General features: G+C 41.7%; 1 protein-coding gene across 6 annotated transcripts in view; it reads left to right on the forward strand.

Annotated features, from left to right (window-relative positions):
* The first annotated feature begins 3,046 nt into the window (after window positions 1-3,046).
* The window catches only part of ALKBH3 (alkB homolog 3, alpha-ketoglutarate dependent dioxygenase), a 33,612-nt gene continuing 13,120 nt past the window's right edge, over window positions 3,047-23,538 (forward strand). The window contains exons 1-10 of one of the 6 annotated variants that reach the window (XM_045485033.1): window positions 3,191-3,320; window positions 4,423-4,571; window positions 4,878-4,981; window positions 6,433-6,467; window positions 9,797-9,844; window positions 11,225-11,328; window positions 12,828-12,916; window positions 16,650-16,706; window positions 18,038-18,247; window positions 19,495-20,521. In XM_045485033.1, the coding sequence (XP_045340989.1) occupies window positions 4,493-4,571; window positions 4,878-4,981; window positions 6,433-6,467; window positions 9,797-9,844; window positions 11,225-11,328; window positions 12,828-12,916; window positions 16,650-16,706; window positions 18,038-18,247; window positions 19,495-19,602 (834 nt within the window). In that variant the 5' untranslated portion in view covers window positions 3,191-3,320; window positions 4,423-4,492 and the 3' untranslated portion in view covers window positions 19,603-20,521. Of the gene's footprint in view, window positions 3,321-4,422; window positions 4,572-4,877; window positions 4,982-6,432; window positions 6,468-9,796; window positions 9,845-11,224; window positions 11,329-12,827; window positions 12,917-16,649; window positions 16,707-18,037; window positions 18,248-19,494; window positions 20,522-23,538 lie in introns of those variants that run through there. The other 5 variants (XM_045485032.1, XM_045485034.1, XM_045485029.1 and 2 more) reach the window with 5 other exon arrangements.

Genomic DNA, 23,538 nt, shown 5'->3' on the forward strand with positions numbered 1-23,538 from the left:
TGGAAAATGAAACAAGGCACTGTTAAATATGCAAGGTGCTAGGTCCTGCCCCAGACCTAAGCCACAATCTTGATAGGCAGCCTGGAATCTTCACTTACAAATTTTTTTTACAATGTTTATTTGTTTTTGAGAGAGAGACAGCGCAAGTAGGGGAGAAGCAGAGAGAGAGGGAGACACAGAATCCGAAGCAAGCTCCAGGCTCTGAGCTGTCAGCATAGAGCCTGATGCAGGGCTCGAACTCAAGAACCGTGAGATCATGACCTGAGCTGAAGTCAGATGCTCAACCAACTGAGCCACCCAGGTGCCCCTTTTATCTTCATTTTTAACAAGCATCCCTTAGCAACTCTGATGCAGATGGTCTTCCAACCATACTCTGAAATGCTGGTTTCAGAGTAGAGGCAAGGCGACCAGATCGGCACAACCGATCTGCAATTTTGGGAAGGCTGTCTCAGGTGAAGGGAAACAAGAGAGCGGCACAAGAGTAAAGGGCCAGGGAGAGCAAGGGAGACCAAATGAGAGCCAAAATGATTACTTACAGTTCGAGACCAACTCTGGAGCCAGCCACTTGCCCGCTATTGCTCCCAACCCCTGATATCACAACCACACTGTAACAGTTAGGAATCGAATGGGAGACAGAAACTATACAGTATAATTCAGGGGAAAAAAATAATCGTTATAGGGTATCACCTACAAGGGGAAAGGAAAGTAATAAGAATACAGAAAACAGTAGATATAGGGAACAGCCACTACCACATCTAGGTCCGGGCAGGTGTGCGTGCACACAACACACACACATACACAACCACCAAGGAAGGCACAACTGTGGAAGCACCCCCCACAGTTAAGATCTAGGCTGCATTTTTCAAGTTATCTGCTCCAGGTGAGCGTTTCACAGGGTTTTCAAGCAAAAGCCTCCTCAGACACAGGAGAGCAAGCTACTGCCCCTGCCCAGGGAGGTTCAGGGTGACTTGGGTGTTCAAGAATGTCAGTCCAAGTAGATGTCACTATTTCAGATTTGGGGATCCCATTCCTTCCCAATCGATGCCTTAACTTCACAAGAGGAACTTAACAAGGCTGTAAATGCCACTAACATTCCAGTCCAGCCCACAAAGAGATGCCAAACACCGTTGGCTGCTCTGCATTGCCCAGCCATCTGGGAGGAGCACTCTGGAATCAGGAAGAACCACTTCCTCCTCTAATGTCCCTCCAGCACCCTCTACTGTTGACGCTTAACGTCAGACCAAACTGCAAGGGAGAAATGTTCCAGGATTGCAAGCAGGGTTCTGGAGGATGGGTTTGGAGCTGAGAATGAGTGGGCTGATAACTGGCATCGCACCTCGCTTTCATTCCCTCTCCCACGGTCTCCACCACCACCCCCTGATGAAAACACAAATACTGCAAATAGAAATGGGGGAAACCCAGGGAGTAAGATTCAAAAGAACATCTTTCTAATGCTATATAATCTCACGTATTTAGGGTAACCAGCCATCTCAGTTGCCCGGTACTGTCCTGCCTTTAGCACTTAAAGTCCTATCTCCTGGAAGACCTCTTAGTGTCAGACAAACGGGAATGATTTGTCAACTGACATGCATCCTAAAGGTTTCTAAACTTTCTCTGCATTCGCATCACCTTGAGCACTTGGTAAAAATGCAGGTGATTGTTAAAAATGCAGTTATTTTGGAAGCAAGCAGGCCGTAGATTGATTTTTGAGAAATGTTCAACTTGGAGGCTGAAGATGTGTTAATCACTACTTTTAGGGACTCCTCAATCCAAACTTCTTTGTTCCTGTTCCAAAACCATAATCATTGAAAAGAAAGAATGGCATTCTTTAGAAGACACAGCCGGGGCGCCTGGGTGGCGCAGTCGGTTAAGCGTCCGACTTCAGCCAGGTCACGATCTCGCCGTCCGTGAGTTCGAGCCCCGCGTCGGGCTCTGGGCTGATGGCTCAGAGCCTGGAGCCTGTTTCCGATTCTGTGTCTCCCTCTCTCTGACCCTTCCCCGTTCATGCTCTGTCTCTCTCTGTCCCAAAAATAAATAAACGTTGAAAAAAAAAAATTTAGAAGACACAGCCAAGGTTCCTGAACCAGAAACAGACACTGACAAATTACTGGTTGATGGGGACCAAAAAAAAAAAAAAAAAAAAGGTAAAAATTATAGTCTGGCCTTACCACTTTTCTCTCCTTTCAGTTCTAGGATAAATCATTTTCCTTCATTGTCACAAAGTATAACAAAGAATGATGGGTGCTGTGAAGATTAGATTGGTGGGGTACACTGAACTTCTCTAGGTCAGCAGTATATAATACAAGTCTTATTTCAAAGACTTCCACAGTGACTACTATTTGGTAGGTCTTAGAGAATAAGCCACACAAAACAGTCAGTTCGGTGCTACGTTTGCTATTTTCACAGTGTAAGACACATGGTTTAACATGGCCAGTTTAAAGATGCTTCTTAAAAACTCAGATGGGGTGAAGAGAAGACACTCTTAGTATCAATTGAATTTCTACTGTGTTTCAAGCATCCTGCTAAATTCTTTAAATGCATTACCACATTTAGCCCTCCCAACAAGAGCTATGCCAATTTCATAAAGAAATGGAGAATTCGCCGTAGATTATACATCTAGTAAATGGTGTCGTCTGGACTGAAACTGAGGTCTGTTAACTCAAGCAAAATTTGGTTAGCAGTGGAGAGTCACGGAGAAGGTGTGGTCCCATGCCTCTTTGTGTTATTGATGGAAGTGTGCACAGGCTGCAATGGGGGCACAAAGGAAGTGCATGTTACATTCTCCAGAGCTTTCAGGGTAGAATTCAAATCCTACTACTTAGCACGTCACTACCTGGTTTCCCAACCCTGTCGCCCTTCCACCAGCCCCGCAGGTACCCTGTCACTCCGTATAGACCAAGGACGCTGGAGCTTAGACTTCTGCAGTTTGGCTTTCGGAGGCGGGGGGGGGGGGGGGGGGTGAAGGGGGGACTATGTCCAGCGGGACCTGGGCCTGGCAAACACGCCTTCTTTCCCACCCTCACCACGCCCCACTCCTCACCGGGCTCCACACCACCTTCAATCTGTGCTCCCGTCCAATCCCGGCCCGCCCACCGGCGCCTTTAGCGACCCGGCCCTCCCTGCGCAGGGATCGCGAAGCTGCCCGGCCTCTGGCGGATGGCGCCGGAAGCGGCGGCGGCGGCGCGTGACGTCAAGAGGAAATGCCTGACGCCGCGGCCCGTGGTTGCGAGCTGTTGGAGTCGGTGCTGCACCCTAAAGGTTCCCCAAGCGCAGGCGGCGGAGCGGCTCCGGGACGGCGGGTTCGCCTCGGGACCGAGCAGGTTTGTACCTGCGCGCCCGGCTCCGCTGCTGCTGTGGCAACCCGGCCCCCCGCTCGGTGCCTGGGGGTGTGGGGACCGTCCCCCGAGGACCCTTCCCGGCCTACCTCTGGGACCGCATCCCGGGGCTCCTGGAAGAGAAGAGTCTAATAATAGGGAAAGTTGCGCACTCTTCTTGAGGACCAGCCTTTTTCAGCGGTGAGAGAGGTATTGGTTCCCCTCTTAACAGAGGAAGAAACTGAGGCGCGGAAAGGTGAAGTCATCTGACACAGGTCATGCAGCTGGGAACTGATAGATTTAGGTTCAGAGCGAGCCAGGCTGGCGCCAGAGCCCTCGTGTTTTGGTTTTTTTGTTTGTTTGTTTGCCTTCTGCAGGGTTCTCAAGCTTTCTATGGGGTAAAGAATCCCAGGGTGGAAGGTGGGGTTAGTTAAACAGTTTCTGGGACGCCACAAAATCATTGGGTCTAGGATGAAGCTCCGAAATCTGTTATTTTCAACAGCTGTCCCCTGGCACATAATATTACTCCCCTGTGAACAGAGCAGTGGTCGTGTTAAGAGCTTTTATGGTCTCAGTTGAGAGAAAATACAAACTTCCTCTACACATCTGGTGGGAGTGGAGGGTTAGTATTTGACTCTGCCATGAACTCTTTTTGGGCAGATGGCAGTCTCCGTCGTCTCCCCACCTATTAAATGAGAAGGAGCTACACGCCCTTACCCACCTGGGGAAATTTGTTAAATGTACAGATTCCTGGGCCCATCTCAGCTCGGAAGATCTGGGAAGGTCTGGAAATTGGTGGGCTAAGTAAGTCATAAAATGAGCTGGTAACATTTGAGAACTTGGGATGTGAAGCCTTCTTAGATCAGTAAAGAAATGGATCATAGGTTCAGAACATGTGCTGTGAATCTCCCCGTTTTTGTCTTTTTGTACCTGTGCTCCTGTATGTGGGCTGTGAGCTAAAATTTCATTGGCAAAAATGCCAAAAAAGTGGTTTTGATGTAGAATCTCTGCTATTGAGCTTGAAAGGATTATAATTATTCCCTTAGGTAGTCTGCGCTCTCATAATCCTAACTAAAAGCATTTTCCTTTTTTTTTTTTTTTTAAGCAGATACCATTGGATGGTTTTAATCAGGAATGAAATGTTCTGAAAGCTAAGAGCAGAAGCCTGTTTGGTCAACATGGAAGACAAAAGACGGCGAGCCCGAGTGCAGGGAGCCTGGGCTGGCCCTGCTAAGAGCCAGGCCACTACTCAGCCAGGCAAGAACCTGTGGGGACCTTGTGTGAATGCACCTGCATTTCAGTTGATGTTAAGGAATTATTTAAAACGTAGCTGGTACTTTGATTTTCTTGATGGCGATCTTTTATTGAGGGTTGATATTTAGTATTCCTCATAGTTAGTGCCTGCTCTCAAACCTTACAGTGTGTGTTTTGGGGTCTTCGACAGACTTTACTAATTAATTTCTAGATGTAATATAGATTATCTTCAAGTAGACTCTCTTGACTCTTGCTCAGTAGAGCAGACATTTTGGAGTCTAATTTAAGTCTGTTCTTGCCTTACTTTAGCTACCACTGCTAAGAGCCATCTCCACCAGAGGCCTGGTCAGACCTGGACAAACAAGGAGCATCATCTTTTGGATAGACAGTTCGTATTCAGAGAACCCCAGGAGGTAAATTCTTTTTCTCTCACAACACTAAGAGGTTTGCTTGTAAAAGCTGTAGTCACACAGTAGATCCTCAAATAGTGACTGAATACATTCACTAATAAAAGGAGCATGCAAGGCATATAATAATAATAATGAAATGTGGACTATCAGCTCCTTAGTGTATCTGAAGATTTCTTTATAGTCTGCTCCCAACTCATGGCTGTATAAAGTTCCCACTTTGGGGGCAAGGAGGTTATACCATGACTAGTGCTTGCATGACTAGTGCTTACGTTGGTTATCGGAGTACTTTTTTTTTAATGTTTATTTATTTATTTTGAGAGAGAGAGTGAGCAGGGAGAGGCATAGAGAGAGGGAGAGAGGGAGAGAACCCCAAGCAGGCTCTGTGGGGCTTGATCCCACGAACTGGGAGATCATGACCTGAGCCAAAATCCAGAATCAGATGCTTAACCAACTGAACCACCGAGGGGCCCCCTTTTTTTTTTTAATGTTTATTTTTGAGAGAGAGAGAGAGAGAGAATGAATACGTATGCATGAGCAAGGAATAAGCAGAGAGAGAGAGGGAGACGGAATCCTAAGCAGGCTCTGCATAGTCAGTGCAAAGCCCGGCAGGGGACTCAAACCTACCAACTGTGAAATTGTGACCTTGGCTGAAGTCAGACGCTCAACTGAACCGAGCCACCCATGTGCCCTGGTTGTCTGAGTTCTAACAGTCCTAAACCCTTGCTGTCTTTAGTACTAGTGTAGCAGGTGTCTCTGGAATTGGATTGAAATTTTCAACTACTACAATGCCTGATTTTTTAGCTTTTTTTCCCCATGGGGGAAAAGTTGTAGGAAATAGTGAAGATTCACTGTTTTTTAATAGCATGGGAACATGTTATTAAAAATCAGGCATTTTGCTTTAGTAGTGCTTGTAAAAATAACGATTAAGACTTATTTCTTCATGTATCTTCTATTTTTAAAAATATCCTGGGCCGCCTGGTGGCTCAGTCGGTGAGCGTCTGACTTCAGCTCAGGTCATGATCTCACAGCTCATGAGTTCGAGCCCCTTGTTGGGCTGTGTGCTGACAGCTCAGAGCCTGGAGCCTGCTTCAGATTCTGTGTCTCCCTCTCTCTCTGCCCCTCCCCCGCTTATGCCATGTCTCTCTCTCTCTCTCAAAAATAAATAAACATTAAAAAAAAAATCTCCTGGAAAGATTTTTCCAGAATTACTGGGTGCTTGGAAAATGGATTGATTCTACTTTTATTATTTTTTCTTGCCCCACTAGTAACTGTGAAGTAGTTCTAAGAAAAGCAGACACGGGTCTCTAGTGGCATAGTAAGAGCTTGGAATAAAAAAGGATAGTTTTAAACTTGATTTATTTTTACCAGTAATGAGAGGATATGATAATCCTGCAGATAAGTCTTTCTGAGGATTAGGGATCATTCCAGAAGTAAAATCTGCCTGTTCCTTGCAGGTAGTACGCAGAGCCCCAGAGCCACGAGTGATTGAGTAAGTAATTTGCTGCCATTCTGTATTTTTTGCCCACAGTAAAATGGAGAGCCCAGATAACTCACCCAGTTTTTTTCCAGCTGGAAGGAAGCTAATGGCCCAATTACTGTCTTAATTTTAGGCTGGGGTATTTGTATCTTAGACATCTTTAAACTTGGTCTTTTGGGAAACCTTTCACAATTTGTTAATGGTGTGGAAAATGCCATAAGATGCCTGTACGTTGATCTCTGACTTGTGTAGGTTTCTTGACCCTGTTTCACTAAGATATCTGCAGACAGTAAGTGAAAATACCTTCTAGGTAGAGACAGAGTGGGGGCAGCTGGATGGTTCCGTTGGTTGAGTGTCCACCTCTTGATCTCAGCTCAGGTCTTTTTTTTTTTTTTTTTTTTTCAACGTTTATTTATTTTTGGGACAGAGAGAGACAGAGCATGAACGGGGGAGGGGCAGAGAGAGAGGGAGACACAGAATCGGAAACAGGCTCCAGGCTCTGAGCCATCAGCCCATAGCCTGACGCAGGGCTCGAACTCACAGACCGCGAGATCATGACCTGGCTGAAGTCGGACGCTTAACCGACTGCGCCACCCAGGCGCCCCTCAGCTCAGGTCTTGATCTCAGGTTCGTGAGTTCAAGCCCCATGTTGGGCTCCATGCTGGCTGTGGAGCCTACTTAAAAAAAGAAAAAAAAGACAGGGAGGTTTTTTCCTAGTCATTAAAACCTGGATATTTGAGAAGACTTTAGTTAGGTACTGTTCGACTAGCAATGCTTATGAAAGCTGTTAGAAATCTAGAGGGCTTTAAATGTTTACTTACTTGTTCCAGAGCAGTTTAAATTCTTAAATTGATCTGTATATAAAATAACCTCTTTAATTTATAATTCCTCTTATACTGATCAGTATATAAAACATTCTTTTCCAAAATTAACGAAAGATGCTTTGACTTCTCTTTTCCTGCTTTTCAGTTTCCATCTGATGTACGTAAATTGCCAGTAGAAAGCTTCCTTTTATTTATTTATTTACTTATGTATTTTTTTTTAATGTTTATTTATTTTTGAGGAAGAGAGACAGTGTGAGTGGGGAAGGGACAGAGAGAGAGGGAGACACAGAATCCGAAGCAGGTTCCAGGCTCTGAGCTGTCAGCACAGAGCCCGACGTGGGACTCAAACTGACAGACTGCGAGATTGTGTCAGACGCTTAACCGACTGAGCCATCCAGGCGCCCCAAGCATCCTTTTATTTTAACAAATTAGCGTTTGCATGTTATTGCTCATGAACAGTCTGTTAGTCTGTTTGGCTATTTGCAGGTCGACTTGTATAGCTTAGAAAAATGTGAAACTAACACGAGGTCATCATACTTTGAAAGAGGGTATCAAAGTTGTGGCCTTACCACTAGTTAGCTATGTAACGAGTCCTTAGGTAAGTTAAGGCCATTTCTCAGGACTTTAGTTTCCTTGTCTGTGATATTAGGATTTGGACCACATAGTCACTTAAGGCAGAGTGTGGTGGCTCTAACAGTATTTGATTGTTTGTAAGTACCAATGTGACATTGCCTCCATTGGTGATAAAGAGAAGAAACAAAACCATGAAACCTATTAGGAGGTACATGTGGGACATGCAGGCTGAAAAAATGGGCAGTTGTGAATATTCAGGTCATAGCAAAATTACAAAACTTCCTGTTTGATCCCAGCATTTGTTAATTCTGGTTATGTAAAGTTAGCTATGTTAGATTTTTATCTGATAACCAGAAATGTCACCCACATTTGAACTGAGCCAGTTTCTTAATGTGGCCCCAAATATATCATACTGAAACATTGTGTTCACACTATGGGAAACTATAGGCCGCTCATTTAGAGACCTGATAAATGTATGTGACAATAACCCTGCCTACATTTCGGCTCAGAGGGGCTTGCACAATCTGCCTGAGAGCCCAGCTCACAGATCATGAACTTCTGGCTCGCATGGCAGAGGGTGATGTGAACACTGTCCCTTTATATTATTTTCTGTAACTTACCCCTGTCTGGGAGGATCTGACACCATTATTCTGGCATAGGAACCTATGCAGTCCGGGTGTCTGTTTTCTCACAGTGGACCTCACCACCTTGCACATCTGGAACAGTTTTGTACTTTTGCACATTTGGTTAAGTTCTGAGCTTTTTATTGCCCATCTACTATGTTCTAGGCACTGGGAAACAACGGTAACCCATTGCTTGCCCGTCAGTAGCCCACAGTCTTGTAAATGAAATACACATGTAATAAGGTAAATTGCAGTAGTGTATATCTTGAAACAGTAGACTTATAGTAAGGTCTACTGGTAGCATGGAGAATGAGATGGTTAACATTATTTGGGTGGATTAATGGTCAGGAAAGCGCTACAGGAGGTGAGACTGAGCTGAGATTTTGAAGGGTGAATTAGAATTTTCTGTGGGACCAAAGCTCGGGTGGGTTGGATTGCGGGTGCCAGATGACGGAGGAAGGCGAGGGGGTATTCCAGCTTGTAGAAAAGCAGGATTAGAAATACAGTAGTGTAGGGGCTCCTGGGTGGCGCAGTAGGTTAAGCGTCCGACTTCAGCCAGGTCACGATCTCGCGGTCTGTGAGTTCGAGCCCCGCGTCGGGCTCTGGGCTGATGGCTCAGAGCCTGGAGCCTGTTTCCGATTCTGTATCTCCCTCTCTCTCTGCCCCTCCCCCGTTCATGCTCTGTCTCTCTCTGTCCCAAAAATAAATAAACGTTGAAAAAAAAAATTAATATAAAAAAAAAAAAGAAATACGGTAGTGTATTCAGGAGATTCCAAATAGCAATGGGAGGATCACGAGCGGGTGGGAGCTGTCAGGAAGTGGAGCCACATCACGGGACCCTTGAAAAGTTGGTGGGGAACCTTTTTTAATCAGGCAGGAACCTCATTAGACATGTATCTGAAAGCAACAGCAGCTCATAGCCCTGAGATGGACTTGCTTCCTGTTAAATGCACCTATTCCAGGGTCTCCAAAGGGATGTGCTGTTTGGTACCCCTTCGTGTGATAGATTTCTGGACCATAGCAGCCTCAATTGTGGATGACATACAGAGGGGTAGAATCAGAATTTATTTTATCTCAGTTTTTGTCTCCATGGCCTGATTCCATCAGGATTCAATTCCCAGTGACATCAGTGGTCTGCCTCCATCTTACTCTTCGTCTCGCTGGTGGAAGAAGGTGGGGTTAGGCCTCCCTCATAGTGCACCCTCGTTGTGAAATCATTCTGGTGATCAGGAGTTTGGGAACTGCAAAGCACAGCCCTTCCACTGGGTGGAGTGCATTATTTTGCCTGATCCCAATGAGTCTGTTTTCTTGATTTATGTAGCAGAGAAGGTGTGTATGATATCAGCGTGTCACCCACAGGCGTATCTAGGTAAGTGAATCCTCCCTGGAAAGTTCATAATTATTTTTCAGTTAATAGTCTCTTAAAATGTTCTACTCCCTTACTTGAGATAGGTAACTTCTGCCTCTGAAAATCTTGGGGAGTGAGACTTTGGTAATATCTCTTTTTATATAACATTTCTGACTCCAAAACATTTTCATAGCCTCTCTGTCAGGTGTAGTAACTATTCTGCAATTTTTCAGGTGAGAAAATGAGACCCAGGGAGATTAAGTACTTTCTCCTAGTACCACATAGTAACTTAAAATTACAGGTGACCTAGCCTCTACTTCTGTTCTTTGAATGCTCCATTTTATTACTATTATATTACATTATATATATCACTTCATTTATTATCGCGTTAATCATATTACTACATATATTTTTATATGTGTTACATTATGTTAATCTTTAATCTACATGAGTAAGTTAATATCTTAATCTACATTAAGGTAGATTTCATTAAAGTTAAAGCATGTGCAATTTAGGGTATAGTAGGCATTAATCATTATTAAAATGAAAATTTTGGAAGCATCCCCTTAATGCATGAGTTTGCTAAGTCACTATAAAATAATTTATTTTGAATGGCCATTTAAAATAAATATATCAGAACTTGCATATCTAAATGAATTGCTTAGAAAGAGCTTCAGAATCTCTTTTAAAGCAAGTTTAGCAGTCACACAAGAAAACCAGTTGCATTATTTTGGTCGCATCTCATTGTTAAACAGGTATGACTTCAGGTGCGTTTTGGCTCTGAAAAAATCAAAGACACCTTCAAAGAGTGAAGTTTGACAGAATGTTCCAAGGGCTTTCAGAACAAAGAAGGATATCCAAAATGATTTTGAGCTGACTTGGCATTAATGAAATAAGTATATATTCAGTGACAGAAAGAACCCTCATTTGGAAGTGTTTATTTTGATACAGTCATAAATGATCGTTTTCCGCACAACTGACATAGTCTCAGAAGACAACCAATTGTTAGAATAACACGGGGCCAGGCATTTTGTTAGTTTACTTTTCACAGTGAGCCTGTGAGGGGGATATCATTTTTGTGTTACAGGTAAGAGAAACTAGCGTTCATAGAAGTTAAGTAATTTACCCAAAGTTTCACAGCAAGTGGTAGGGGAGCAGTATTTGAAGTGTGTCTGTAAAAGCCCTCATGCGTTCTTTTTCCTTTATTGCCTCTTACTTGTCTTAACGTGAAAGTTTGTTTCACATCTGGAACATCATGTCCTGCTTGCCGTGGGAGGTATGGCAAGATGAGTTCATCTACCCATGAAAGGAAGCATCCAAATTAACTGACTTCACTAGTGGTTAGAGACTAGCCCGTCTTTTCTGTGTTCTTTAGTTAATAATGGTTCTTTCTTCATCAAGGGTGTGTTTGTATCCTGGCTTTGTTGACCTGAAAGAAGCCGACTGGGTATTGGAACAACTTTGTGAGGTTGTTCCCTGGAAACAGAGGACCGGCATCAGAGAGGGTAAGCACGTGTCTGAGATGGCCCTTGTCGCCACTTGGTCTCTCTAGAGACAACGTTGCTTCTTTCACCACGGCCAGTCTTAATTAAACAGAAGAGTAGGGATTTGCCAGCCAAAAGGGACAGGGAAGAGTGTTCGAGGCAGATGACAGAGCAGGTGGAAGGCCCAGAGGTCAGAGAACAGGGCAGGAGCCAGGAGGCGGGAGTTCAAGGAACCAGAGGATATGTGGTTTGGCTGACCTGTGCTTGACATACTTCTATCTTTTTGAGTTTGTTTGCTACATTATTTCTTCCAATAGTGACAGCTTACCTCTTTCTTCATAGAAACCTCCAGAGCTTTCTTTTTTCCAAATCTGTTCGGCATATGTTCTTGTATGATCCTTATTGCCAGCTTTTTATCCTCATTTTAGTTTCAGTAGAACAGTCCAGTGTCTTTCCATTTCAGCATTTGTACTCTCCTGAACTTGTAAAGATGACAGGACTCGGAGCCTGCTCCTCCGTGGTCACCCACAAGCAGCACAGCTGCTGGACCAGAGGTGTCCACTGGAGGGCGTCTATGCCCTAGCGTAAAATTTCCTGTCGGGCACATTGTGTGAATTCAGATTTTCTGTAAAGAAAGAGGCAGAGTATACTGGCTTCATTTGTGGGACTTGGAAGTCAGAATAGGAGTCTGCTTTTTCTCCTAACTCCCAGAGATTCCACAGCAGTGGCAGACTTGGCTTTGATTGCTGGCTTTGTCATTCAAGTAATTGTCAATTTTAGGCAAATTACAGTTACATAGTTTTCCAATTCTTGGTTTTCTGGTCTGTAAAATGGACTAATGATAATACCTATGTTGTGATAATTAAGGGAGGTAATGCATGATAAGTGCTTAGTAGAATGACTGGTGCATACACAGTAAGCCCTCAGTGAATGTTAGCTGCCTTTATAATTATTGTTCTTATTGTAGCAATTGATATCAATTGTGGGAAAAAATAGTAGATTGTGGATAAGCCCCTACTAAATACGTTGAACATCAAAAACTTCTGACGACAGTCAGCTACATGCTATGGTTGGTCAGAGCACTTTTTTCTTCATCAAAATCAAAAGGTGGCACATGGATGAACAGTTTATCTTGTTTCTTATATGGATGTTGGTGCCACAGATTCCTGCCTATGAGGGTTCAGACTCCATATCCTGCTTTTTAGACCTTCTCTAATCTGAACCTTTCTGAAGTGTGACTCCACCCTTGTGTATGTCATCACTGATGCAAACGAGTCACACGTACTCTCAGAGCTTTGCCAATATGGTTTCTGCCAACATACCTTCTCTTGTCTTCTTTCTTTGAGCTCTTACCCATTCTTCTCCTGAAATCCCGTGTCCTCAAGGTGGAACCGTGGGTCAGAGCCCATCTTTACTCTGCCTTTGTATTTCTCATAGCTTCTTGCACATTGCATGGTGCTCAGTAGGTACACCTTAAATAGCGTTAAACCATTTCAAAGGCCCTGTATTTTCTTTCTCAGATGTAACTTACAAGCAACCAAGACTTACAGCATGGTATGGAGAACTTCCTTACACTTATTCAAGAATCACTATGGAACCAAATGCTCACGTATGTTGGAATGTTGTTGGTATGGTTTTATGGACTGTGTACTATAAATGTAGAGTACTATAAAATAACAGTACTATAAAATAGCTTGCAAAGTTGCATGGTTCCTAGTTTAAAAAATCCTCTGGGTTCAAACACTGAGTCTTTGTGCTTGTTACTCTTGATGTGCTTTTTGATCTAGAGATAAACTCTGAGGATGAGAAAAAAATTGGAACTAGAATAAACTGGAACCAGACTCAAGGATTTCAGGAAGAGGAACCATTTCTTCACATCCCTCCCTTCCCCCAGCTTTTCTGGCCATAGCCTTCTGTGTACATCCTTGTACACGTTTGCTGTGGAGCCAAGTTCTTAGGACTGGCCAGTGAGGTCAGAACATCTCCTTCCATTTCTCAGGCTCTTTTGCCATTTGTGAAAAAATCTGGTATTTTTCTTGTTGACTTTGTACTCATTCTGTGGCTGTAGTTCTTAGACTTACATCTTATCATTGCTTTGGCTTATTTCTTATTTCACATCTTTTGTTTTTAAAAGTTTCCATGACAGTAGACAAAGAGATTCTAGTATATAAATTAAGCTTGTCCAAAGGATAGAGTTAAGGTCCAAGAAATAGCTCCCTGTTTAGTTCCTGGAATCTTGCCCTTTGGCAAATAATTTTATGCTTTATTGAAAGAGACTTTGAAGAAAATGGAGTTTTGCTTAATGGCTTTGGGATACATAGAAATATGACACATTTTAGAGCTTCTAGTAATTTGTTGTAATAAACTACCACTTTACTAACATGTTCAGGGACAGAACATTGATGGGGATGGGAGTGGGGAGGTGGCTTTCTCACATAAGGAGATAGCTGCATGCTTTTGTTTGTAGGGCTGCATTTAGAATGTGACCCAGGGAAAGGCTGAGACCCTTTATATCTGAGGTTGATTTGGAAACATGAAGAGAACGAAATTAGATCAATCCAACAGATGGCTGGCCACGTTTCTGTCAGAATTAATTTACCTTCTTGTCAACAGCCATAGCAGAGAAGTTGAGGATTAAACAGGCTCTAGGGAAGAAGTTCTTTGTCATCATTTTAGCTCATCTTTTAAAACAGGATTTCTCAACCTTGGTGTTACTGACATTTTGGGCTGGGTAATTCTTTGTTGTTGGGCTGTCCTGTACGTCGCGGGATGTTTAGCAGTATCCGTGACTTGTACCCAGTAGATGCCAGAAGCACTCTTCACCCAGTTGTGACAACAGAAACGACTCCAAACATTGCCAGGCATCTGCTGGGGGCGGGCGGAGAGGGGGGCAGAATTACCCTTGGCTGAGAACCACTGCTTTAGAATAAACATAAGGCACATGAGATATCCTGATAGAATGGCTGCTTACGCTTTGAGGACTTTTTGACAACCCTTCAAAAGAATTTTTTAATGACAGTCTTTTTCTTATAATGTATGTAATATGAATTTATTATTGGAAATTTAGAAACTACAGATAAGCATGAAGAATATTAAAATTTTGGATAATTCTTCCACCTAATGTTTGGCTCCAGTCTTTTTTTTTTTTTTTTAGGTAAATATATAGAGTTTTTCTATAAAAATAGCATTTAGGTGTACTGCATTTCATTTAACTATATCCTTAACATATATCATTGAATAGTCTTTTACATCATATTTAATAGCTACATAATATTCCATAATCTACGTGTACATACCCTAATTTATTGAAGCAAGCTTTTTTGTTAGATGTTAAGGTTGTCAAATTAGAATTCTTTAATTTGAATTTGGCTGGCTTATAACTTTGTATTTACTGCTAACAGATTTAGTTTGTTTATATCCCATCTTGAACAAAATCAAAAGAGATGCCTCTTTTCATAGGTTTTTTTTAAGGGTATATGTGTGTGTTGGGGGTTCTTGTTTAATTTTAACTTTAAAAATTATTATTACCTCAAGCTTAATAACCCAAAGCACAGAGGCAAATTCAGTCAGAGGTTATTAAACTTCCTTTAGTCTTTTTTGACCTAAATCTTATATGAACCTGATGTGTGAAAACCAAGGAGTGCCTTGACTGGCTGGGGTCCCCCCAGCTTGACCTTTTCTTCTGTCCTCCCATAATCCCAGAGAGACACCTCTGTGGTACCTAGGACTGTGCAAAACACTTTGAAATCCACTGAATAGGTCCTTTTACTTCTGTGATTCATATTTTCTCATACTCTTTTCCTCAAATGTCTTTTAAGGATAGAATGCCTTCACTGAACGGTGAGATGATGCTGAATTTTAATTTAGACATTCAGTTCTGAGGGATCTGTATATAGAGTATTGGTTGGAGAGTCTAAATTAATCCTCTAGTTCATTATCCCCTTTTTTCTCCTTACTTCACCACCAAAAATAGCCAGTAAAAATATATACCCACTTAGAAACATAATGCAAACTTGGAGTTATCACAGTGCTCAGTCCCTAAGCAAGTCAGGGAAGTGCTAATTAGTTTCCCAGTCACATTGCAGAAAAGCTATCTTCCTCTTTTACTTTCTTGTTTTTCTTGCTAAGTGTATAATTCTAGCATCTGATCTTTATCTCCGTGAAGATAATAGCCATAAAACAAATAGGAAATACAGCTTGCTAACATTATTATGGAATTTCACTTTGACATTTATTCTCTTGAACATAGGTTAGTTTAATAACATTTATGTTTCACTGATGTGAGTTTGGTTTGTTGTTGTCGTTGTTTATTTTAAAAAATCCTCTGCTTAGAATGTAATGTTCATATCCATAATAAGGAACCCCAGTTTACCACAATTTCTACATCACAGCAAAGCTGAGTGATTCCTTGGCAGTTTTACCTGACAGTAGCCATGGGATATACTTAGAATATTATGCTTGCCTTGCTGAACATGTATTCCTTCACTGCAATACATTGAACATGACTTTGAAGGGATTCTTTAAAGTAGAGTTTTTAAAGTAGACTCTGTGGATACCTGGAAGGGTCCACTAAATCCTTTTGGGGAGTCCACAGGTCAAAACTATCTCTGTAATAATACTAAAACTATATGATACGTGACACTTTCACTGTGTCTAATTTGCGTTGACGATACAAAAGTAATGGTGGATAGAACTGTTGGTACCTTAGCATGAATCAGGGTGTTGTCGCCAGACTATTATGAGTAATCACAGTATTCTTCCCCACCATGCACTTCCAGTTTAAGAAAAAAAAAGCTGATTTCATTTAAGAATGTTCCTCGAAGCAGTAAACATTACTACTTTTATTAAGTCTCAATATTTGAGTTCATCTCTTTAATAGTTTGATGAAATGGAAAGTATGCATAAAGCACTCCTGCTACAAAGCCAAGTATAATGGTTGTCAAGGAAAAACACTTGTGTGATTGTTTAAGCTATAGCTGAACTATCTGCTTTTATCATGGACCACATTTATTTGGAAGAACAACTAACAGACAAACTGTAGTTATTCAGACTTGAGTATTTGGCAGACGTAAATGAATGAAGTGACTGTCACTTCAAGGGGAACAGTACATATGATTTGTTACTTATAAAAGTTGAGTTTCCAAGCGAAATTACTAATTTGGAAAAAGTCATATCTGTCACTTTGAGCCTGACCTCTTCCTATTACTTAGACTTTTCTGATGAGATCATTGGTAATATTAACGGATATGATTTTTTATATCGTATAATGAAATGTGTCAGCAGGAGATCTGCATTACTCATTGGATCAATATTTTCCACATGACCAATACTTGATATTACAGAATCATGCAAGATTAAAAGACTCATTCAAAGTGCAGTCTGGCCCAGTGGATTTAAATGTAAGAGAATATGAGAAGTTTATTGATATGGTTTCAGATTCCACACTGTAACTAACCTTTAAGAAATCAGTACTTGTTGAGTTTTGGTGTAATATCAAAGAATATCCACAGTTATTTGGAAAGGCTGGAAAAGACTCCTCCATTTTCTAACTACATATCCGTGTGAAGCCAATTTTCTTCATATACTTCAACAAAAACAACATATTGTAACAGATAGAATGCAGAAGCAGATAGGAGAATCAATTCTCTTGAAACAAACATTAAAGATATATGCAAAACCGTGCCACTTTTCCTGCCATTTTTTTTTGTATTGGAAGATACAGTTATTTTTCATAAGATAATATTTGTATTAACATATAATGGGTTTGTATTTTTTTTAATGAATTAACCAATAGTTTAATTTTTTTAGTTTTAATTTTTAACATGATAAACATCATAGCTGCAGCCCGTATAAACAGGTTCTTTGGGGGTCCTCAATCATTTTTGATAGTGGTGTGAGAACCACTGTCATAAAGGAAGCTCTGTAATGCACTTGGGATTTCTTGGAGAAAGGACAGAATTCTAACAACTAATACAGCCATGCTGATTGTAACTCCCCAGGTACAGCATAAGGTCAGGGGTCATAGCTTCCTGTAGTATATGTGGCAAGACTGTGTTCCAGATATAAACTACATACGAGAACTGGGTGCTCAGGAGACAGGGCTGTGGAATCTGTTTAAACTGTATGTAGTTCACAGCCCATGTATTTATCAAGGCCACGTCATGATTCCATTCTGTACAATGTTTTTTCCTTCTAGGTTCTGTTTTTAGGAAGATAGCCACTCTGGAAATATTAAATACCTTTTTTAAAAGCAATTCTGTCATTCATGATAAAATAGAAATCGAATGAACAGAGAGCCACCCAGCAGAGAAGTTGTTTGATTCCTCAGACTTCGGTCTGTATCTGCCAACTACCTGGCAACCCATCAGCCATGGCGGCAGAGCCCAGACTATTCCACTCGCCTTCTTAATGACTCACTGAGGTGACTGCCCTGAATATAATGATACTTGCTTCTTTTTGGGGTCATGTATTTAACACAGAACAGTTGAGATGGGTAGAAAGGCTTGGTCCTCATGATAGTGCTGTACCAAATTTTAGTACCTTAATAAAATGATAGAGGTCAATTTGCTTCAAAATAGAAATAATGGGAGGGAATTAAACTATTCCTCTTGCCATTGGTTATTGCATTCCAAGTGTGTTTTGCTTATTCCATGGCCCTGTTGATTTAAGACTGACTTTGCACTTTCTGTTTTACATGTGGCTGTCCCTTCTCTTGGCCTGATGATTGCAGTGGCATCCTGTGCTGCTCACACTGAAGGACCAGATTGAAAAGAACACTGGCCACACCTTCAACTCCTTGCTCTGCAACCTTTACCGAAATGAGAAAGACAGTGTTGACTGGCATAGTGACGATGAACCGTCGCTAGGGAGATGTCCCATCATTGCTTCGCTGAGTTTTGGTGCCACACGCACTTTTGAGATGAGAAGGAAGCCCCCACCAGTGAGTATTCTCTCTTTTTTTTTTTTCATGTTCTTCCTGCCTTCTAATATTCTGTGAAAAAAGTAGAGTTCTTAAAAGCTGCTGTTTTTCAGGTTTAGAGGGTAAGAGTACATGTTTTGTTGTTGAAACATGTTCAACTGATCGCCTACCCCATGGTTACCTTTTGTCTCCCAGAGTGGCCATTTATTCATTCATTCACTTATCCAACAGAAATTGCTTGCCATGTGCCAGGCTTCGGGGGCTCATTTCCTTTGGTGGAAAGAACAGAGATAGCTCCTGTCCTCATGGATACAGGGAATAGACAGATGTTACTAATTACTGAAATGACTGAAATTATGATAAGTGCTGTGAAGGAGGGGTTATAAAGGGAAGACTCGAGCTGGGAGGTACAAGACTGGAAAGGAAGAAGGCATGAGGAAGACGCCCCTGAGGAAGGCTTCATTGTAAGTCTTCTCCATGGCAGTGTTGCCACCTTTCTGGAAGGGAACATCGTGAGCATCCTCACTGCCTTCTTAACCATCTTCTGAAATACAGATGAACCTGTAATTCTCTCAGAAAGATGAAGTTCAAGCCAAATTCTCAGAGATGGTTGTCCAAATTCAGGGAGAGAAGCAGTAACTAAACATAATAACTTTAGTTTTCCGTCCCGGGTTTTACGTATGTTACAGGATATTTCAGGGACACTAGGAGTTTTGACTTTCTTAAATCAAAAAAAGTATAAGACCCTAGGATTAAGATAGGTAGAAAGGTAGTAGAAACTTAAAGAAAAGAGCAAACCTCTACCAAATGATCTTATTATCTTTGTGTCTTTCTCTTACCAAGGTTCCCAGTCATTTAGTTTATAACAGTAAACCAGAGCCAGTCAGTGTGGAAAGGCTTATAAGGCTGTGTTTAGAATATGACCTAATCCAGACCAAATAATTATTAGCCTGCCAGTGCTCATGTCTGTTCTTCATCAGATATGCTTCCTCTAAGAACATAGTTAATGGACTGGGCTGCTTTCCTGACATGTATTTCGGTTTCCAAGCATGGTATTTTGAAGCATATTGTGTTATTTTGCATTTATGCCATTAGGCAGCTTTTGTTGGTATAATTTCCCTTGATTAGGTTTTCTTTGCTTTGTTTCTTTGGTCTGTGCTAGCAGGGGATTGTCAATTGCCAGTGATGTATTGAGTGAAGTTGCTTCTGAGCAGTTTGACTGGCCTTCCCAGTTTCATTGGTGATTGATTAGCCTTCTCCTATACCAGGGGGAGTACCACTTGAGAAGCAGACGACTCAACCTTTGCCATACTCTCTTTGGATATAGTTATGCTTTTATATGCGGCCTTCTACTCGGTGAAAACCCAGTCAGATAAATTACATGAATAATTCATCCTGCCCTTGGTAAGGCTCCTGTTATGTGAATAGCAGAGGAACACCACATGTTTCATTTTTAAGTTCAGATCCTCTTCTCAAGCCGGACATAACCACACCAACTTTTTGTCAAGCCTGGTCCCGGGATCTGGCTGTAGCAGTAATTGAGTAAGATGAAGTTGTCTTTTCCCTCCTGGTGCTGTGCCTTCCTGTGGAAGTCACTCTTCCATCTCTCCGAGTGGCACGTCCGCTGGTAGAGCCAGCATGATGTTTGGGATAATCCTCACTTGCAGCCTTACAGGTATTTTCTTTGTTGCCAGGTAGTTACTTGTGCAATCACTGTTTCTTTGCACACATACATTCACATACACATACACACCACCCCCTTCTTAAAAACACTTGTGGCCTATTTACAGATTTGAAGCTTAAGGATTCCCAAAGCATGCTTTCTGGATAATTAGTTTTACTGTAGAAGCAGTTTCCAGTCATTAAGCATTAGCAGTGTTCTTGTGCCCAGAATATTCCCATTCCATTTCCCCTCCAGGCAACTGAAGGTCTTCATTTTCGCATATAAAAACATTATTCGTGGCCATCAAGAGCTATTTCTTGGTAATAAGGCTCACTTACATTATAGGTTAACGAGTAGATGGGTAATGCAACTACCACACAGCCTTGTGTCTGAAAGCAACCATTTGGAATAAAGATCTCTATTTGAGGGAGATGGCCCATACTGAAGGTTTATCTTCTGAAGTCTTACAGTTTATTTTGATGAGGGTAGTGAAAGCACAGGTCACGAAATACTAAAGATGTGGTAAAGTCCCTGTAATTGCTAGTAGCAAGAGAATCCGCACTACACTCATGATGGCAGATTTGATAAAAATATAGACCTAATAAGTAAGAAAATTCGTCTGAGATCTTAAAGTTGGCTGAGAAAACAGATTTGGGAAGAAATATAAAGGTGTCAATGCCTCACCTCAGACTATTGACTGTAATCAGTTTTGGCTTCCTGCGTCATCGTAATTATGATTAATTTTGAAGTAATTGCATGTCCTTTCAATTCTGGCTTTTGTTTAAAATAGGAAAATTGAATACATATTAAAACAAATTTTTTAAAAAGGTGGGGGGGGGGGCGCCTGGGTGGCTCAGTCAGTTGAGCATCCGACTTCAGCTCAGGTCATGACCTCGCGGTTTGTGAGTTCAGGCCCCACATCGTGCTCTGTGCTGACAGCTTGGAGCCTGGAGCCTGCTTCAGATTCTGGGTCTCCCTCTCTCTCTCTGCTCCTCCCCTGCTCATGCTCTGTCTCTCTCTGTCCAAAATAAATAAATATTTAAAAAAAAATTTTTTTTAATGGGAAAATTGAAGGGTGCCTGGGTGGCTCAGTCAGTTAAGCGTCCGACTTCGGCCCAGGTCATGATCTCACAGTTCGTGAGTTCGAGCCCCGCATCGGGCTCTGTGCTGACAGCTCAGAGCCTGGAGCCTGCTTCAGATTCTGGGTCTCCCTCTCTCTCTCTGCTCCTCCCCTGCTCATGCTCTATCTCTCTCTCCTTCAAAAATAAATAAAAACATTAAAAAAAAGGTTTTTTTATGGGAAAATTGAAGGTTAATATATTGGGAATTATAATCATGCATTACTGAACCCAGTTTATTTAAAAATGGCTTTTTTCCCCCAGAACCTGTAAGTTCCATTCTTGGGTAAACAAGACCCAAGTTTAAACTTTTGGAAAGACTTGTTCAAGTTTTTTAACATAGATTTCAAAAAATTCAGGGCTCCACAAATCTAGCTAAACTAGAAGTGCACAGAAGCCTTTCTTTGAGTTGACAGCCTTAGGGTGCATCATCTTTATCTTATTATAATGATCTCTTTTCTGAAGGATTGAAAGGAAGTGGTTATTGCAAATCTGTGTCTACTTTTCTTTCTAAACTCCAGTGAGAGCTCTGAGAACATGACTCATGATTCATACAACTCAAGGTAAAAGCATAAATTAAAAAGCATAAATTACGTTAGTCTTCTGTGTAGAATTTGTAGGAGTCTGACTTTCTGTCAGGAAACTCTTAGGAACCTAACTTAGTATGCCACTGTAGGTTGTAATTTTCATGTCTGTCAACAAGACATTCGGAATGTTAGAGGTTGTGGGAGGGCATCTCTTGTCAAAATCCAGTTCATTTTAACCTATCAGAAGGGAATCTAAATACCTGGTTGACTTGAGTCAGAGTTTCTCATCTGGAAATGACATAGAAGAATCATAAGATTTTTGTGTACTTTATTCAAGTATGCAGTTTCGAGACAGAAAAGCATATGTTTTGGGCCACTTTTTCTTTTTTTTTTTTTTTTTAAACATTCAGTCTCCTCCACCCCTGCAGCAGCTGTTTGTTGTGCAGTCTGGCACTTTAGGCAGATCTCTGTAGCTGCTGCTCTTCTGAAAGCTGCCCCAGTTCTACACATTGCATTCCTCACAATTTCTCCCTGTGCCGAGATGGTGAGGAGATCTTTGTTTTCCTAAGTATGAGGGCCCCTCTGATTCATACAGTTGGCTCAGTCAGCTTCATGCATGCATCATCCCCAGGACAGACATTTCTCTCCGAAGAGATCCTTCTTCACTGTCCTCTAGTCCAAGTCAGGCAACTCCTGCCCGTTCGGTTTGATTTCAGAGTAACTTACATTTCCTTTAATGGTAACAAGGTACCTGGGGGCATGGTAGACTTGCTTGATCTTGCCGTTCCATTCATCCCATCCGTTCTTTTGTTAATTCAGTTAAAGACAGAGTGGATGGCACCATATCTGTCTTCCAGACAATATCAGGATATACTATCTCAAGACAGAAAGCTTACCAAATATACTTGAGTAGACATTTTTTAGAAACCAAGAACCTTTTTTTATTCTATCAAGCTGGGCTCATTAAAGTTTGTCTACACTCCTTGTCCCAAACCTAGTTGTACTTTCCAAAATGCATCGTGTCCCTGCTGTAAAGATTAGTCTCGTTCTTTTCCCAGCTAGCTTTAATTCTATACTGAAAAACAAGCCAGAAAAGGAACCACAAAAGCCATTTGGCAGGCTGCTATTTCTCTGTCGGTTACCATGGAAACAGTGATGGCTGAGTTGGGGGGATATTAGATAATAGCAGGAAGTTTGTGATGTGCTGGAGGTTTAGATGCCAAAAGCCTTGTTTTTGTAGCACATTATGTATGGATAAGCTCTGTCTTTGATCAGCTGAATCCTAAAAAATATCCACCTCAGGGTGATTGAGTTGAGGCAAGTTCACCATTTCTGTAGCCACTTCTCTCTCTAACACCTTCTGAAGAATGTGAACCTTATTTGTAGCACCAGAAGAGATGGTTGTAAAAACCACTTCCTATGGTGGAGGCTCTGAGAGTCCCCAGTGAATTGGAGTTCCTACTACCTATCTTGCTAATTGATTTTTTGCCCACTACTGGGAAGAGTGGAGTATGAAAAGGTCAGTTTGGTCATAAATACTGATATTTTTCCAGAACCTCAGAAGAAATGAAGATCTTAGAATCCAAAATACTGTAATACTGACTAGCTTAAATTTGAAAGGTGACTAAATTACACTGTGCAGTATTTCATGGAGCGGTAACTGAACCTCCGCTTTAGCACCCCACTGCTGCTGGCCCAGTCATCCATATTGCTTTTTTTTTTTTTTTTAACTTTATTTATTTTGAGAGTGAGAGAGCGAGAATACGAATGGGGAAAGGACAGAGAGAGACAGAGAATCTCAAGCAGGCTCCGTGCTCAGCATGGAACCCCATGCAGGACTCGCGCCCACAAACCATAAGGTCATGACCTGAGCCGATATCAAGAGTCGGGCAGTCAATCCACTGAGCCACCCAGGTGCCCCCAGTCATCCATATTTCTTAATCAGCCCCTCTTCGGATTACAGCATCTATTCTGAGGAGTTACAAGAAATACTGGAAAGAAATT

This window comes from Leopardus geoffroyi, chromosome D1 (assembly GCF_018350155.1).
Source record: "Leopardus geoffroyi isolate Oge1 chromosome D1, O.geoffroyi_Oge1_pat1.0, whole genome shotgun sequence".
In the NCBI taxonomy this organism is placed as follows: Eukaryota; Metazoa; Chordata; class Mammalia; order Carnivora; family Felidae; genus Leopardus; species Leopardus geoffroyi.